Source organism: Vulpes vulpes, chromosome 13 (assembly GCF_048418805.1).
Source record: "Vulpes vulpes isolate BD-2025 chromosome 13, VulVul3, whole genome shotgun sequence".
NCBI lineage: Eukaryota > Metazoa > Chordata > Mammalia > Carnivora > Canidae > Vulpes > Vulpes vulpes.
In genome coordinates, this window is record NC_132792.1 from 3276766 (window position 1) to 3294512 (window position 17747).

General features: G+C 55.8%; 1 protein-coding gene across 4 annotated transcripts in view; it reads left to right on the plus strand.

The window, feature by feature from the left end:
- Positions 1-17747, plus strand: part of COL22A1 (collagen type XXII alpha 1 chain) — a 263464-nt gene that overhangs the window by 96107 nt on the left and 149610 nt on the right. For all 4 annotated transcript variants that reach the window (XR_003234234.2, XR_003234233.2, XM_025993486.2 and 1 more), the window contains 4 exons: positions 7426-7479; positions 8363-8407; positions 9364-9417; positions 11138-11182. Coding sequence is in view for 2 of the 4 variants with exons in the window: in XM_025993486.2 (XP_025849271.2) it covers positions 7426-7479; positions 8363-8407; positions 9364-9417; positions 11138-11182 (198 nt within the window). In the remaining 2 variants the exon portion in view is untranslated. The remainder of the gene's footprint in view (positions 1-7425; positions 7480-8362; positions 8408-9363; positions 9418-11137; positions 11183-17747) is intronic.

A 17747-nucleotide genomic window follows, 5' to 3' on the forward strand; every position in this document is an offset into this window, starting at 1 on the left:
CAAATAGGGATTTTCTTCCTGGTGCCTCTTTTCCAGACCAGGGACCAAGAAAGGTCTCCAGAAACCAGGAGATGATTCTCTACATCAGGGGTTTCTGGTATAAGCGGAAAATGTGGCATCGCAAGGGGTAGTGGGCGCGCTTTTATTTCACGGATTCTGAGAGAATGGGATGGAGACATTGGCAGTCAGAGCCGTGCAGAATTCAGTGGCCGACCCATGGTGATTTTATGTGGGACAGGGTTGTGACTTGGTCTCAAAGAAAGTGCCATGTGGTGGTCTTATTGAGCTTTTGATATGTGCCAGGCTGTTGGGTTTGAGTATCAGCCTCCTGCAGCCCCTGACGGAGTCTGGGCCCCTCTGGTCCCATAGTGACCCACTCCTACCCATTACACTGCCCAGTGCCAGTTCTCTGCCCTTCTCTGAAAGCAGGTGCTGGATCTGGGAAGCCTTGACCCTCAAAAACCGTGTCCCTGTGGGAACCAACTTATTTTATGTCGTGACCTCATCGTAGAGCTTCTTAGCCATAAAATATAAATTATACGTGTGTGTTTGTACGTGTGAAACTTCTAAGATATATTTATGCCATTGCTTCTAGCGCTGGGTCCCTTTCTCTTTGCTCACGGCTGACTTAATCAGCAGCCCCATCTCCTATTCTTAGCCTGTGCATTAATGTGCATTATTCATGGTTATCGAGTTGGATAACTGTGGTTGAAGGCCTCCTATTTTTATAATAATTAAAGGGTGTAGGGGGAAAATACGTTTAGTTGCTTATGTGCCCTCAAGCAGCCTTGTGGGGTTGGGGGCAAAACGCGGAGGGCGTCCAGTCCCGGGCCGGAGACCCTGTCCGTGGTGCTGAAGGGAGCGTTGGGGAAGTTTTGAGTTCACGGGATCTCACAGACACTCAGGCACCTGCCAAGCCTAATGGACCAGTCACAGGACCAAGGGCTTTGTACAGGAGGCAGGAGTATTTGTGGGAAGGGCAAATGCTGGGCTGCTCGATGGTGGGACGGGGTGGGGGTGGAGGGGCAGGGGAGGCTGAGGACGTGGACCCTGGACACAGACTGGTGACTTCAGACCCGCTCAGCCACTTGGCAGCTGTGCCACACCATGCAGTTCCTCAACCCCTTAGCCCTTACTTTATTCTTCTATAAATTGGCGACCCTAATACTCCTCATCTCAGAGGGTTGCTGTGAGGATGAAATGAGCTAATGAAAATAAATGACTTATATTTGTAAAAAGTGCTCATAAATGTTAAGTATAATTACCATTACACCAGCATAGGGTTACTATTTTTTTTATACACCAGATGACGTCTTCTGCATCCTGGGCATCGGGGAGGTCTTGTCCCCAGGGGCGGCCGACAGCTGCAAAATGTTGGGGCTCCTGCCTACCCCCCAAAGTGGGGAGGGGTGGGCTCTGTAACTCTGCAAGCCTCGGGAAGCCTGGAGAGTTATTGGAAATTGTGCTCCTGGTGGGCTGATCACAGTATGGGGCGTCCTTTCCTTGCCTTGGTTCATGTAGAATAATTTGTAGATCATGTGAGAATATAACAGTACCTGGTATTTATAAGCACCGTGGTCTGCCGGGACGCCTGCAACATGCTAGTTAGCTTGGAGGCAAATAGGCCTGCCCTCATTTTAGAAGTGTATTAACCGTGTGACCAAGGACCAAGTGAGTTGACCTCTGTGTGTGGCCGAGCCAGGAACTGTGTTCACGTTTTTTGCCCCCACCACCCACTCCGACCCCCATACTTCTCAGATTTGACAGCATCTGAATCACCTGGAGTGCTTTTTAAACCAGCTTGCTGCCCTCCCCCCACCCCCCACCCTCCCGAGCATCTGGTTCTAACAAGGCCCAGGGGATGCTGCTGCTGCTGCCGCCGGTGCAGGAGCCACACTTCGAGGACCGATGCCCAGAGGACTCCTCCGACCCCACCTGCACGACCCACTCTGTTTCTAACAGGTGAAATAAGAGGAATGCTCACATGTACCTCTAGGGATGAGGCGATCTCTTTGTCAACATTTAGCAAAAGCCCTGATAGTTAATCAACCAAAAGCACAGGGGAAGCGTCTGAGCTCTCTTTTCTCTATATTTTGCCCAATGAGGTAATCACGTAATTCCTGGAGCTCCGGTTCTGAAAGCGGGCATGGGCAGATAGCTGCTGCCACAGGTTACCGTCCCTGTGGGGGTCCCGGTGAGACTGCAAAGGCAGCGTGTGTGCTTGTGTGTGTGGAGAGTGGCCAGAGAGGTCCACCTAGACGTGGCACCAACGCTCCGAGCATGAACTGGGGGAAGCCTCTCTTCCCCGAGCCCTCGTTATCTCCTGTAATGGGTTTCGTGTGCATCATCTATTGTCATCCTCTTGATCTGGGTGACTGCCCACTTTCATGGGTGAAGAGTGGAGGTTTGGATAGTTTGGATAGTTTACCCAAATAAGAGTTCCTGATGCTTGTTTGAACCTCCCTATATAGGAAGCATCTCCCCAGGCACTGTCTCCATTGTCTCTTAGTGACCCCCTTGGGCTAGAGGTAGTTCTTCTCACCTGACCTGCTGCACAGGTGAAGTTGCTGAGACCCAGGAAGGGAGGTCCCTTGTCCTACTCGGCTAACAGGTGGCAGAGGAGTCTAGTTCCCTTGTCTTCCCTTCTCTCTCTCTGTCTTCTTTCCTTCCTTCTGTCCATTTCTCTCCTCTTGCTATACTTTATGTGGATCCTTAGCTACACATATTCCCTTTAAAAATCTCTCTGTGCCTGACTTTACCAAGTCCTGGAGCAACTGCATTCTTCTCCTCTGGTTGACCCACCCCACGGGCTACAGAACATGTTCCTCATTCTCAGTATGATACTTACGACTTGCATTTTAATGATGTCCACACCATTTTCCCCCTTCTGAAAGTAGGGTGGGTCTCTATGAAATGAGGCTCATAGAGGTCCGGTGAGCTTCCTGAGGGGAGGGGGTGTGCGGCTGTTGGAGAGTCCACCTGGGGGGAACTTGGGAAGGTGGATCACAGGGCGTGGTGGTAGTGTTCTGGGAGGCCAAGCTTAGGTGACAAGAAAACATGAACTATTTGGGTCAGGTTGACAATTTTCCTAAAAGCAGGAACCCATCTAATAAATGCCTGGAGCTCACGAGGATTTGCAAGTGGAAATTTTCGGGGTCTATTTTGTAGCGCTGGCTTGGTTACCCTAACCACATAAGCATAAAATAAGATTGAAAAGAGGGAAAAAAATAAAAATAAAAAGATTGAAAAGAGGTGCCATCCTCTAGACAAGGGAAATAGTCACCTCTCAAGAGACCTCTAGTCTGTTTCTTAAACTGCAAAACAAGGGTAGCCCACCCGTCTCAAAGGGGAGGTGGCTGCTTCCATGACGTCAGCCCATCCTCTAAAACCAATTTGCCAACCTGGTGTGTCCTTGGGAGGCACAGATTCTGTAGCTAGATTTGTGGTCCCTCTTTACAGATGAAGACTGGGTATTAGAGCACCTCACTAATTAGGTGGCGACCATTAGTACTGGGTGATGGAGGGTTTGAAGCAGCAGTTGGCTGGCTCTTGAAACCCCTGTTTTTCCACAAGGCCTTGCTGTTCACTGTGTGTGTCCCTGGGTGTTTCAGACCTGCAAGGCTAACTTTAAGGCAGGAGGGCCTCCCTGCCATCTCCCTTCACAAGCCCATGGGGCTCAGGGAGGGATTGAAGCACCCACAGCACTCGTGGGGCCTGGTGCCAAGCGGTCAGCGGTAATGGGGAGGTGCTGAAGCACCAACACCCCACCCCATGGATCTCCTGTCTGATGAATGAGAGATTCACCCAGATGTGTGTTGGGCATCTGTTGGGAAGTGCCAACAAGGCTGGAATGTGACGACCAGGCAGAGGGAAGGTTCTGGAACTCTCTGGAGTTCCTCTGGCATTGTCTCTGGCGTCCTCCCTGGCTCCCTTTATTAGATGGTCCTGGGGGCTCCAATGCCCTGCTGCCTTCCCCCCTTTATTCCCACCAAGACACCCCTTCTCCTGCCTCCAGCTGCGGCAGCCAGAAGACAAGACTGGCCTTTCGAGGACCTGCCATCTGAACTGGGTAACCAACCTTAGGGTGTCCCACAATAGCCCTGATTGTGGAGGGAAGCACCATCCATCAAGGGCACTTCTCCCCGGAGGTCCTAACTCTTCTCTGAGATCCTCCTTTTGGGAAATCTCTAACTTAGCCCTAGAGTTGTAGTGAAGCAGGAGTTAAGTAGGGGGGGCGGGGGGCCCAGCATCTGCAAGTGCACATGCCATCCACTCAGATGGGTGCAGGATGGGGCAGGGGATAAAATGTGGGTCTTGGGCACAGACAGGGCTACTGGGGCGCTGAGCCCACCCTATTCCTGATCACCTGCATCCCGGCCTGATGAGGAGCACCTGCCTCGGGTCAAGCAAGGTCAGGTGGTTGAAGGAGCTCTGCTGCCTTCCCGGGAAGCGAGGCTGAGGGTGAGGACTCCCTGGGGAAGGGGAGTGGGTCTGGGCAGGCGGGCATGCAGCTTCAGCCAGCCCACTCCTGGCCGTGTCCGCGGCTGGGTGAGCTGGAGAAAGTCACGGCCCTCGGTGCCCGGCTGCCCCGTGTTGAGTGAGGACAAAGACACTTGGCCTACAGGACTGTGAGCATCCAGTGGTCCGGTGCCTGCAAACGCCTCTAAGACACGGGTTCTGGGGCCCAGAGCGGGTCTTCCGCGGACGCTGCAACTCTGGACAAACGATGGAATCTCCGAGCTTGCGTTCAAGGATAGGTCATAGTTGCGCCGTCCCTGTAGACACGTCCTGGGACGAGCTAGAGGCTCCACTGAAGGGAGCGTACTCTGTGCCGGGCACGTTGGACATACCTGTGAGGACTCAGCGCCCACAGCAGCCTCTTCAGAGCCCCTTGCTTTGCACGATTATTAACATCCCTGTAATATTGCGGTCAGCTGGGCCATTCTTAGTGCTAAACAAACAATGCGAGCGGGTGTTTATCGGCGCCAGCTCACGCCCGCCTGTCCCGGGTGCCTGCTTCATCCACAGACCATTGAGTTCCAAAATAGCCCACCGGGGAGGCGGGGCGAGGATCCATCCCTGTCGCGTGGATGTGAAAGTGGTGGCTGAGAAGCCGCCTGTCGTGGCAGCGATTCCTTCATAAGGATGCTGCTGGCAGTTCGACCCCAGGAAGCACCCGACGCCCACTGGTGCCGAGGAAGCGCCGGGTCCCTAACAGTGAACAGCCCTTCCTCTTGTGGAACTTCCACAGCCTGTCCCCTGTATCCGGCCAAGGACAGCCACGGGTACCCAAAGACTGGCGAGAAAGTGCCCTCCCTCCCCGAACCGCACCTGAGGACCCTGCTTGCCAACTGGAGACTGGCTCGTCTTCTGTCCCCTTAGTCCATAAATAAGTCTCCTTTCCAGAACTTTCAACCCCCTTCCAATGACGGCCTGGTCTCCTTCACACAAGTGTAGAGAGGGCTCGGTTTTGCCCACAGTGCGGTGCAGGAAAGCACGGGAGTGTCCCCCTGCATGTGCCCCGAGCCACTGCGGCCCCTCACGTGCCCCGTGGCCGGGTCGGGTGGGCAAGGCCGCCGGACACCACCACCAGCAAGCAAAGTCAAGGCTTCCGGGGAGCCTGCTTAAAGGAACCCGTTTAACTGAGTTTAACTCTTTGTTCCACAAACCTATGAGACTAAAGAATCCCCCACGTTCCCCGACCCCTCACAATCTAATTACGAATCAAGCCGGTATCAACTGGAGCAACCTTGGAAATGTTCTGTGAAGCGCTGCAGAGACATTTAATACTGACTCAGGCTTCACAGTAGCTGTGAGTGTTCCCATTTCACAGAAAGTGAAACTGAGACCCCCCCCAAGCTTCCAGATATTAAGTCATTTGCCACATGTGGCTGCCTCCTTCCAGGTGGCAGGGGCCGGCATTCCACCTGCAGGGCCCCTGATACCATGCTCCCAGGCTGCCCCACCTGGAGACATCCCCTCTGGAAGCCGCCTCAATGTCAACGAATCCCTTCTGTCTCCAGGACTAGAGCCTCCTGGCCCGAGTCTAAGGACCAGATACCGCTTACTGGCAGTGGAGTGTGTTGTGTGAGCACCGGTGCCCTGTCTTCACTGTGAACCCGCTCCAGGAGGGCGGGGGGGGGTGGCTTCTCCGGCGACCGTCCCACCAGCTTATGATGCACGCGGCACAGAGGACACGGCACCGTTCCCCGGCCACAAGTGCGCCTGCACAGCGCAGTCCGTCCAGTCCCTCAGGGCTCACGGGCAGAGCAGCTGGGACGCCCGTGTGCCGCCCGGAGGCCCGATGGCGTCCCCACAGCTGAGCATGAGCTTCACTTCCAAGCCCTCGCTCACCCGGCAGTGAGCCTGCTGCTGGCCTCGTCGCTCACGCAGGCGAGTGACAGGCCGGTGACACTCAAGGGTGCAGAGCTGGGACGCAGGCTCACGTCCGTCTGATACCAGGGCCACAGGCGTCCTTCTGTCTGTCTTTTCAGTATCACACTGACTCAGAAGGAACATTGGGTCCTCGGAAGGGACTTCACGGAAATTGTAGAGTAGGTGTGTGTGTGTGTGTGTGTGTGTGTGTGTGTCCACAAACATGCACGTGTCCTCATTTATGGGTGAAAACTGGAAATGTACAATGACGAGCTGCAGCACACGGTGCTTGCTAAATATTATTTCATCAGGTAGCACATGCGTTTGAATGTCCAATACCCTCATTTCGCAGATGGGAGAGCCCGGAAAGACACCTTGACTTGCTCAGCGTCCCACGGCAAATCCACGGAGCAGGGCGCTGGGCTGAAGGTCTTGATGGAACCCTTTGATTTGAATTGAATGGTGTCGGAGCCCCACAGGAGCTCAGAGACCCTGGAGTCCCTGGTTTTAAACCACCCATCACGTGTCGGGGGGCGTGTGGGGGACAAGCAGCCCGGCCCGAGCCCCCTTCCTCCCCACAGCTGCCCCAGGAGTGTGATCGTTACAGTCAAGTGTGTCCCGGCTTAAGGGATCCTTCTAGATGACCGGCTCTAGCCCAGTGGTGCTCAGCCAGGGGCGATTTTTGCCTCCGGGGAGCATTTGGCGGTATCTGGAGACCTTTCTGGTTGTCAGCCCTGGGCAGTGTGAGTGGCGCGTAGGGACAAATGCTCCTGGACACCCTGCAATGCCTGGGACAGCCCGAACGACAAAGGAGCATCGGGCCCAGGTTGAGAAGGCCGTGCTCTGGGGTGCGTGATGCTGAGCCCGGAGCAAGGAAGGGTCACACTGTGAGTTCGAGGAGGGGCAGGGGCTGACAGGTGCATCTGGATCCCTGGGGTGTCTTGGTAAAATGTGGACCCCAGCCGATGCTGTAGGGCTGCGGGGAAGCCTGAGAATCTGCATTTCCTGTGCTCTCTATCCCACACTGATTACTTTTCTTCTCTGCCCTAGGGTTCCCTGGGCCCGCCTGGTCCCCCTGGGAGAGACGGCAGCAAAGGCATGCGGGTATGCCTCGTCCCCCACCTCCCCACGGGCCACCGCCTGGTCAGAGCCCGAGTCCTTGAGGGGGGCGGCCTGCACCAGAGCCGGGTGCGAGCTGGGGCTTGTTTGCACCAGGACCTTCCCAGGTCCCCGGAGGTCAGCCTCGTCGTTTTAACGACACCAGCAGCATCTGTTGCCACCGGGCACTGCCTGTGTGCCCTTGGGAACCATGTTCCCACTCCATGGACATGCAGTTCTGCACAGGGGGGTCTTGTCCCACTGCCTAGGCCTGGAACCAAGTTCAGGTTCAAAGTGGGGGCTTGGCCCAGGTCCCTGGTTTGCAGCCCGAGGAGGCAGGGTGCGACCCCAGCAGCAGCCCGTCCTGTACACGCAGCCCCCTGGCCTCCCTCTTGTCAGCTCCCCAACTCTACCTCTGCCCTCCCTGCCTCTGAATTAGAACATGCTCCAGAGGCGCAGCCCGAGAGTGATCGACTGGGCAGGCCAGTCTACTCCAGGGCAAAGGGACCCTCTCCCCCGAGAGCCCAAAGGGGCTCCATCCTCCACAGACCCCTCCGCTCCCCTCCAGGGGACCAGGCTCCTCCGTGAAGACGGCCTCCCTCGTCAGCCCAGTCACTATGCTCTCTCCACTGTTGTGTCTGAATCTAGTTGTGCTGACCTCCAGCAGCAGGAGCCAGGGGGGTTGGGATGTGCCCCTGGCAATGTAGACGGGCTCCTTGGCTCATGGAAGGTCTCCAAGGGCAGCCTGGCCTCCTTTCACTGGTGGTCACCTCGTGTCTGCTATGGGTTTGGAGTTCCAGACGTGGGTACGCTTGGGGCTTTGGGCTGCCCTGGCGTGCCTGGGCCTGTGTCCCGCCGGGTGATGACCAGCGCTCTTTTGTGTGTGCAGGGGGAGCCAGGAGAGCCAGGGCTGCCCGGCGAGGTGGGCATGCGGGTAAGTGTCCCTTTCAGCTTTGTTCATCCCTCTGCTGTTTCCAGCAGGTAAATCTTGGTGCAAAACTGGTTGCTTTGGGCCTAGAATGCTTTCCCTCCTCACCCTTCCCCTATAACCGCGTGTGTGCCCATGTGTATCTATCCTCGCCTACGTGATTTTTCCTGAATTCTCACAAAAAAGTGAATCATGGCATGCTCTGCTGTTTGTCTTTTCCATCCGACGACAGATTAGAGCCACCTTTCCACACCTCTTCTCCTAATCCGTGCATTTCATTCCACGATATGGGTGCATCATAACCTACATAGCTTTTTCCCTGTTGTGGCCTGAAATGTTTCTAATTTCATTTGTTTCCTGCTAAAATCAATACAGCAGTCGATGCATGTGTGTGTGTGTGGAGGGGGGTGTCTATGTGTGTTTCTCTTCATGTACTGCGTTTTACTTCAATAGACTAAATCGCCAAAATTAGGGTAGCTTTGACCAAAGAAAGACACAGTGTAATTTTCACAGATTTCAATACATAGTCCCAAATTAGTTGCTTAAAATCTGTGGCAGGTCATGGTCCAGGCAGGAGAGGAGCCTCGGGGGCCTTGTCAGGACTTGTCCAATGCTCTGCTCGCCCTGGGGTGGAGGGTGAATGAGGAGCCACAGGAATCAGGCAGGTTTCTCAGAAGCTGGGCACAGATCCTGGCCAGATCGTAGCAAGGCCACGCAGGACACGTGGAAATGGAACTCGCTGCACTGGCGGCATTGCAGCTCGGAGGCAATGCCCTCTAGCCAGCCGTGCCTTGAAGTTGAGCAGACTGGGGTGTGAATCATGGGGACTCCTGCTCCCCCAGGCAGGGGAGAAGCAGGGATCTCTGGGTGTTGCCTCTACCCCTGTGTCTCCTTCCCCGGTGTCTTCTCCCCCTGCCTCTCCTTCCCCCGCCCACACCTTTCTGGTGCACACTCTTCCACAGGGATTCCAAGGACCACCTGGACTCCCCGGGCCTCCCGGACACGTTGGAGCTCCTGTAAGTAAAGACCTGCCTCTGGAAGGGGTCCTGTTCACTCCTCCAGAGATCGGGGCCCAGGTCCCCTGACAAATCCCCCTCCTGTGTCTACACGGAGGACCCACTGCCTTGCACGTGTCAATGGCAATGTCGTGTTGGTGTCTCTTCCTAGAGCGGAAATGCTGAAACATTATGGCACTTAGGAAGCCCCCAGAGATCAAGTGTAAATGCACCTTCCCAGGACCCCATTCCCAGACGGTGAAGCCCAGGGATCTGCACTTTTACCTGGCAGCCCAGGCGTTTCTGATACCTGACCCTAAAGAAGCCATTTTTACCAGCCCGTCTTGTCTGCTAATTCTCCAGCCCCTAGGCCAGTGCCAGACCCATGATGAATGTCCGGTAACCATGTGCCCCTTGAAGTAAGCGGTGAGCAAATAGACATGGTGTGTAAGGAGCAAAGGGGCTTCTTGGGTGTCTGACCCTATTTTGGGTTCTCATTGAGAGATGTGAGATTAGCTCCCCATGAAAGAAGCAGTGTGAAAGGTCATTTTCAAGCAAGGCAGCCTGCATTGCCTCGGGGGTGCGAGACATTCAACACCTCTGATCTCTGTGTGTCCGGCCGAGATATTGGATGGCATTAAAATGGCAAGGATGTCCAGCTCCCGCCAGAGGCCTGCGTGGTCCACTGAGCCTGTGCCCTCTGGGATAGCGGCCTGTGGGTCTGGCCCCTGTGCCTCTTCTCCAGGGACAGAGATGTGGGTATTATCCCCTGAACCAGTAGGTGGGCCTGGGCAGTGTCCGTCCTCTTCAGGAATGTCCCAGGGTCTTTCCTCCAGAAAAGGAGAGGAGAGGAGGCACTGGAGGGAGTTGCCATGGGAGCACAGGACATACTCAGACCTCTCCAGGAGGGCCACACACCGAGCTGTTGGCCTGGTCCTGAGCCACCCAGGAGAACCTGCGATGTCATGCGCTGGTGCCGGTGGCCCTGGCATTTCACTGCACACCCCACATGTGGCAGAGGCATGTCTGTGTCCTTCTCTGCCCCTGCAAGGCCGTGTGGGGCAGTAGCCTGCAGGCAGAGCTTCTACAAGATTCTTGTGCTAACCAGTGATGCAGTCCTTCATGGACTCATTTATTCATTCAGCAAGTGCTTATGGGTATCAAGTGGTGGGCACATTCCAGGCTGTGGGGACGCGATGCTGAAGCAATAGGGGCACCGTCCTGGGGGTCCCCATTCTCCTCGGGGGAGGCAGAGAATGTCTTGCCTTGGCTGACGTTTCCGTAACTCTGCTCAGTGGAGGGGGTTCCTAGCATAGGATCCAGGTGCTGCTCCTGAGGAAGGTGGAGTGGATGCAGGACAGGGCAGGGGCCTTTGCCTCAGAGGAGGTGGAGGGATGTGGCTTAAAGGCACCCAGATTTCTTGATCTGGATTTCGTGATCACCAAGGGATTGCAGGTTCTGGGTGGCAGGGGCACTGGCTCCAAAGCCACGTTCCTACCATTGGCCTGGGAAGCTCGGGGGCCAGGGTGTGTTCAAGCCTAGGTGGGAGGATGTGGGTAATCTGGGTCGGGAGGCCAGCCCCAAGAGCTCACCTTGCACCCCAAGCCTGAGGGAGGAGTGCAGGGAGCGTCCCGGCAGACAGGCTCTTCCCCCTCCCGGGGCAGCCTGTCCGTGGGCCCTCAGGCCTTCAGGTCAGAAATGCTGGACTGAGACGTGTTCTGCTCTTCCCGTCTCCCCGCAGGGTCTCCAAGGAGAACGGGGTGAAAAGGGAGCCCGAGGAGAAAAGGTATTTATGAATATCTGCCTCCACTCGTCACTGCAACTTTCCATAGAAAAGAGGAGGAGGGTGCCTGGGACTGATTGCGCTATGCTTGCTCATGGGTGCCAGCATGTGTGTGCACATGGGTGCCATGTGTGTGCACATGGGAGCCCATGCGTGTATGCACAGGGGTACCTGTGTGTGTGTGCATGTGGATGTCTGTGTGTGTGCATGTGAGAGCCCATGCGTGTGTGTGCACGTGGGAACCCATGCATGTGTGCACAGGGGTGCCTGTGTGTGTGTGTGCATGTGGGAGCCCCTGTGTGTATGAGCACATGGGTGCCTGTGTGTGCACATGGGAGCCCCTGCATGTGTGTGCACATGGGTGCCTGTGTCCGTGCACATGGGTGCCTGTGTGTGTGCACGTGGGAGCCCATGCATGTGTGTGCACGTGGGAGCCCATGTGTGTGTGCACAGGGGTACCTCTGTGTGTGTGCACATGGATGTCTATATATGTGTGTGTGTGCACGTGGGAGCCCCTGCATGTGTGTGCAATGCGTGTGTATGTGATGGTGTGCGTGCACATGTGGCAGGCGAGGGCCAGTACAGACGGGGCATTTATTTCCCACCCTAGTGTAAGCTCAGGGCCAGGGGGGCATGGGCTCGGCTTCTGCAGGCGCTACAGCCCCTCACACAGGCGGGTTAGGGTTTCCAGGCCAGGGTGGGGAAGGGGGTGTTGCCGGAGCCCGGGTGCCTCCATGGGCTCACATCTCACTTAGCAAAGTTACATAACTTCTCTGCTCTTCGGTTACCCTGACTCTCAGACCAATGGGAGGGTGGGTGGTGACAGTTGTGTCGGGGACCCACAATTAGCCTCTGTCACCGGGCATTGGGAACGGATCCAAGCTGACACTCTCAAGTGCACACTGCCACAGCAGCCGGCACACTTGAGGGGACCTGGGGGGGTCACCGTTCCTTCATAGCCTAAGCCAGCTTACCACAAGGTGACCCCAGACCAGACCCTTCCGCGTGAGCAACTGTCATCAATTGCTCAGGGTCCAGCGGGTGGGAACAGGGCCCGCACAGAGGTGGGCACCGCATCCTCGGGACCCGCAGACCCGTCCTGCAGATGCAGGCCTGGGACAGAGCCCTCCGTGCCGAGTCACGTCCCATGTGGGTCTTCAGAGTCTCCTCCTGGAGAGTCCTCAGTGATACACATTCCTCTCACCATATAAGAAGTTTTGAAATCATTATTTTAATTTTATATCAGTGCACTTGGAAAATAGGAAAAACGAGCTTGTAATCTCACCATCCTGATACAACTATGGGGAGCGCTTTGACCTGTTTTCTGTCGGATTTGTTCTTATCTGATTTCCTGTTACATAGACACATGTAAGGTGTTCGGCTTTGCCGCCTGGCCTGTCTGTCGTCCCTACATGCGGTATTTCTGCCCCGTGCTGTTGTAGAGTTTCTGTGACTCATTTTATTTTTTATTATTTTTTTTAAAGATTTTTATTTATTTATTCACGAGAGACACACAGAGAGAGGCAGAGACACAGGCAGAGGGAGAAGCAGGCTCCCTGCAGGGAGCCAGATGTAGGACTCGATCCCAGGACCCGGGGATCACGCCCTGAGCCAAAGGCAGAAGCTGAACCGCTGAGCCCCCCAGGTGCCCCTCTGTGACTCAGTTTAAATGCCTGCACAGCGTTCTGACGCATGGATAGATGGTGATTTATGCGCCCATCCCCCGGTTATTGATCACCTAGGGTTGTTCCCAGCTTTTCGTAATCAAGAATAATGCTCGGGTGAATATTTTTAAGCCGACAGCCATATTTATTTAGTTAGTTTTCAAATTTAGGTTTATTTCCTTAGGCTGCTTTTCTGGAAGTGAGATCACCAGTCAAAGAACGTGGGTCTGTGCAGTGCCGCGTCGCTTTCCAAAAGGTTCTTGAGAATCCATGGAGGCAGGGCCTCGGGGGTATCCCACCTTGGGCTCCGAAGCATGATTCGTGTTTGCATATTAAATTTTCATCATTATAAGTGAAAAAAAAAAAAGCAAAATCTCTTACCCCCTGGTCATTGGGATTTGCATCTCTTTTGAGATGTTTTGATGTGGTCACAAATGTGTGTGCCTGGAGATCTCCTTTCTATAGCCCTGTGCCCCTTCCTTTACATGGCAGGGACCTGGAGGTGGCATTTAGAAGAACCAAGGCTTCAGGCACAGGGTGGTGTGGCTTGACAGGTAGCTCTGGTACTTGAGAGAACGAAGAGGCAGGGTTTGGGGAACTAACCCTATAGAAGGGCTGGGGTATAGGACAGCAAGAGCGGAGCTCGGGTTTGGTGTCCAAAGTGCACGGTGAGCTCAGCACTGATGCTGGACGAAAGCCCGATGTGTGGAGTTCTCCCTTGGTGGTCACCTGAGGGCACAGAGACCCTGGCCTGGGGTTCCACACAGGCCTCCCCATGCAGCCTCCCCCAAGCTCCTACTGAGGCTTGTCCACTTAGTGCCTCTAGGAGCCCCGCGGTTTGCACCCTGACTGGTCATTTGCGTCAAGTTTGTCTCTCTTTCCCGCGTACACATGGAGACCCCTCGCCGCGTGGGTGCAGCGCTCACGCCGTATTCATCTCTGGGTCCTCCCTCCCCGAGGGAGCACCTGCCACCGAGCACACGGCCCGTCCTCCTCCGTGGACATGTGGATGCGGCACTGGGCTCGGGGGATGAGCGATGCAGGAACCAGGTGACAGGTTGCCCTTCACTAACCGGTGGATGAACTTGGACTTTTTTAGAGAACGTGCAAGGTGGATTCGGAAGGTGCATTTTAGCACCTAGGCTTGGGTGATGTCACAGGGCTGGATGGGAACGTTAGCTGGGAAATGCCGCAGAGAGAAGGTGCCGGGGGCCGGAGCAGGAACGTAGCACAATCCGGAAGATGCTCTGCTGAGCTTCCTGGTTGCAGCAGCTCCAGCCGCACTTCTGGGGACCGGTGAGTTTGGGTTCCCCAGGGTTTCGGTGGAGGCTGCAGTGCCGAGCTGAGGACTCTTCACAAGCCTGGCGAGAGCCAGCTCCTCCATGTAGGGGCTGCGGCAGCCGTGGGGTTGACCAGAACCTCTGTTTCCTCATCTACAAAGTGGAAATATTCATGTCTTCCCCCAAAGCTCATCGGGAGGTCGGACAAGAGGACAGAAGCAAGGTGTCCAGCATGTCACCAACATTTCCACGCATACTTCCTTGCCCTGCTTGGGTTTCAGGGGAACGGCAGTCTCTGCACATCAGTGCTTTGTTCTTCTTGCCAGAACTCGGCTTGGAGGTGACTGTGTTCCCCCCATGCAGCATTGGGCTGCTTTTCCAGCAAGCTTTTAGAGTCTTGTGTTGAGACTTTTGTCCAGCCAAGAAATGGTACATTTCTATCAAAATCCTAAATCGTCTCTCTCTAGAGAAGCCTGGAGATCTCTCCTTATTTTCAATTGGGGAAACCGAGCCCAGAGGCTATTTCCTGATGCCATGTGGCCCGTTATAAAGATAGCAAGTGCTGGAAACATCTCATTCCCAACGTGAGCTTTCCCCTCCACGCCACACCAGGCCTGAAGCGTTACCAGAAACGTAGGACAACAGACGTTCCCCTGAACTCTCTCTGCAGATTGCTCACAGCCCTGCCCCCTGTGAGGTGTCCCCTCACAGGGAAGTTCAGAAAGTGGAGGGTCACCTCCAGGGAAGGCCCAGGAGAGGATGTTCGGCCAACGTCCCCATTGGCCTGGCTCCCCAGGCTGCTCCAGGTGGCTCACTGAGGCAGAGAGGAGGCCCTGCATGATGCTTCTGGAGCCAGCCTGCCCAGGTTTTGAATCCCAGCTCTGGGCTCTGCAAACAGGGTCACCTTTGGAGAGAAATTTAACATCCGTGTTTCAGGTTTCCTCAACACTGAGAGTAACTATTACAGAAGATGAGGATCTACTGCGTTAATGTTTGTAAAATGGGTAGAACAGTCCTGGGTGTCATGTGCCATATGCAGAGGGTAGGGAGACGGAAAGAGGGCCAGAGACAGACAGGCAGAGAGAGACAGGGAAAGATCCACGGAGAGAAGGGGAAGCGTGAGCGTGGGCCCTGCTGGCTCAGCTTTGGGCATATTCCAACTTCCTTGCTGCCCTTCTGGGCGACTCTGAGGAGAGCTGGTCCCTTCTCTACACCTTGACTTCCCCATTTGTCAAGAAGCCTGGACTACATCATCCCTTCGGCTGCTTTCCAGTTCTTACATCTGATGGGTACTTACAACAGTTTATTTCCTCGCAGACCTCTCTGATTTCTTACCTCAGCAAGAAGGAAGTTTCCATCTGCCTCTGAGACAGGCCCATCGGTCGCCTGGCCTTGTGCGGCTTGGAGCCAAGCCACCCAGAGCCACTGCCCATCCATTACCGAGCCCGCCTCCAGATGGCCCCGTGGTGGGGCGCTCTGTGTACGGTGGGGGACGGTCCTTGAGGCATCTTCCAGAAGGTGCCTCTGCAGACACAGAGGGCGTGGAGGCTCTGCAGGCGTAGAGCGTCCTGGTGATGGAGGGCAGTAGAGCCCAAGTGGACCGAGCAGGTCTACCGAGCCTGTTGCAGCTGGCAGGGTGCAAGGGGAGTCCGTCGGAAGGGGAGGAACCCACTCTGTAAGGGGCCAGGAGGTGGATGCAGTGGGCACCCTGCTCTGTCTGGAAACCCAAGCTCTCAGGACAACTTTGGGTGGATGTGACCCTCACACTCCTGAGCCCCCTGGGGAGAGGGGGAGCCAGGGCATAGCCACCCTAGTAAACTGCTACCAGCGGCTTTGGGATCAGAGACGAGATGCTCTCACTCTGGGCACTCACACAAGCTCCTCAGCCCACGTCCTGATGCAGCGGTGCCTGTCCCAGTGGCTCTGGGCGCCACGGGGGGCACACTGTGAAGGCAAGCACAGCCCCTGGCCCTGGGAGGGCCTCCCTAAATAGTAACGAGACTGAGTGGGGGCTTTGGAGTGCCTGAGGCCGTAATCCGTCCTGGGGGCGCCAGCCCCACCTGTGCCGACAGTGAGAATCCCCTTCAATCCTCCTCCGGGGCGGCCCAGCGGAGCTGCCCACCAGGTCTCACGGTGACAGGCGTTTTCTCAACACCCCCTGAGTGCTGGGGTCACAGAGGCACCTTCCCTCTTTCACATGGTAAAGGCTTCCCGTAGCAAGTGCCCAGCAGACACACCCCACGCGCCTGCCCCCAGCGCCGTCCAGGCCACCACCGCCACCCGAGAGCGGTCAAGGCCACCAGGCCGTCTCCAGGCCTGGGCCAGGGTGGCTTTCCAGGGCATCGGGGCCTGCGCTGCCGCTGCTGTCTGAGATCCAGAGCAGCAGGAGGATGAGGCCTGGGTGGGGGCGGGGGTCCTGGGAAGGGTGTGGAACTTTCCAGAGCTTCCTGGGCAGGAGTGATTCCATGAATGCAAGACATTCCTCCTTTGAGTCGAGCGTCCCAGGGTGACACCCTTTAACCTCATAGGGCTCACTGGACGGTCGAATGAGAGCCTGCCTGCGCAGCCGGTACCTGAAGGTGCTCAGGACGCGGGCGGGCTCCCGTCCCCTCTGCATGGAGCACACCCCCTGTCAGTTAAGGACTGTGAGTGTCCGAAGGGGTCTTAGGGTTCTTGGAACACAGCCACCTTTCTTCTGTTCTCGCTTTTTACGATTTCAACCCAGCGAGGAGGTTGAATCTCAAAGCCGTGTAGACCCTGCAGGTGGCAGCCCGCGTCGGTGGAAAACAAGATCAGAACTGAGTTCCCTGGCCCCTGGCTCCTCACTCTCTCCCCCCCCCACTTCCATCCTCTGGTCGTTCACATCACACCCTCCTGGCCCGTGAACTTCCTGTCTGCTGGCCCCTGCAGCTGGCTTCTCTTTTCCCTCCTTCCTCGTCCTACGTGGTCACTCTGTTTTGCTTAACCAGCTTTTAACATGACACCTTCCAGGTGCCACACGTTGTTCTAAGCCTTTTGCATATATTAGCTCACCCAATCCTCAGAGCAGCTGTCAGAGGTAGCTGCTGTATTTGTAGACTGGAAACTGAGTCATGGAGATGCCACGTGCCTGGTCCTAGGTCACACAGCTTGGGAGGGGGAGAGCCGGGCTTTGCATCCGAGTTTTGGGATCGGCTGCAGCTGCCTGTACTCCACACCCCCCAGGGCCCTGGCTGCCACCATCTGCTGGTGGCAGGTGTCCACCAGCAGGCAGGTGGTCAGCTGTCCAAACCCTGTCCCCTGTCATGCTTATGTGGTCAGTGCAATGGTGGCAAGACCAACAAAGTCCAACAACAGCAGGACAGATGTAAGTGTCAGGTCTTTAGGTGGGACCTGCCCTTTTTAGTTCTGCCTCTGACCCCCTTCTTCCATTTGCTTCCACCCATCTCATGCCCTAGCTGGGCTTCTAGGGGCGTGTCAGTTAGAGACCCTGCTCCATAGATGGCTGTCTTCCGTCTTCTGTCTGTCTCTGTCTCCGCTCTCCCTCAGCTTCTCTCTCCCCCCCATCCCCCCTGTGCTGGCCATCGTCTTTCTCATTCCCCTGCCGGGGGACACACACATCTGCTAGGACTCCAGTTCTGTCCC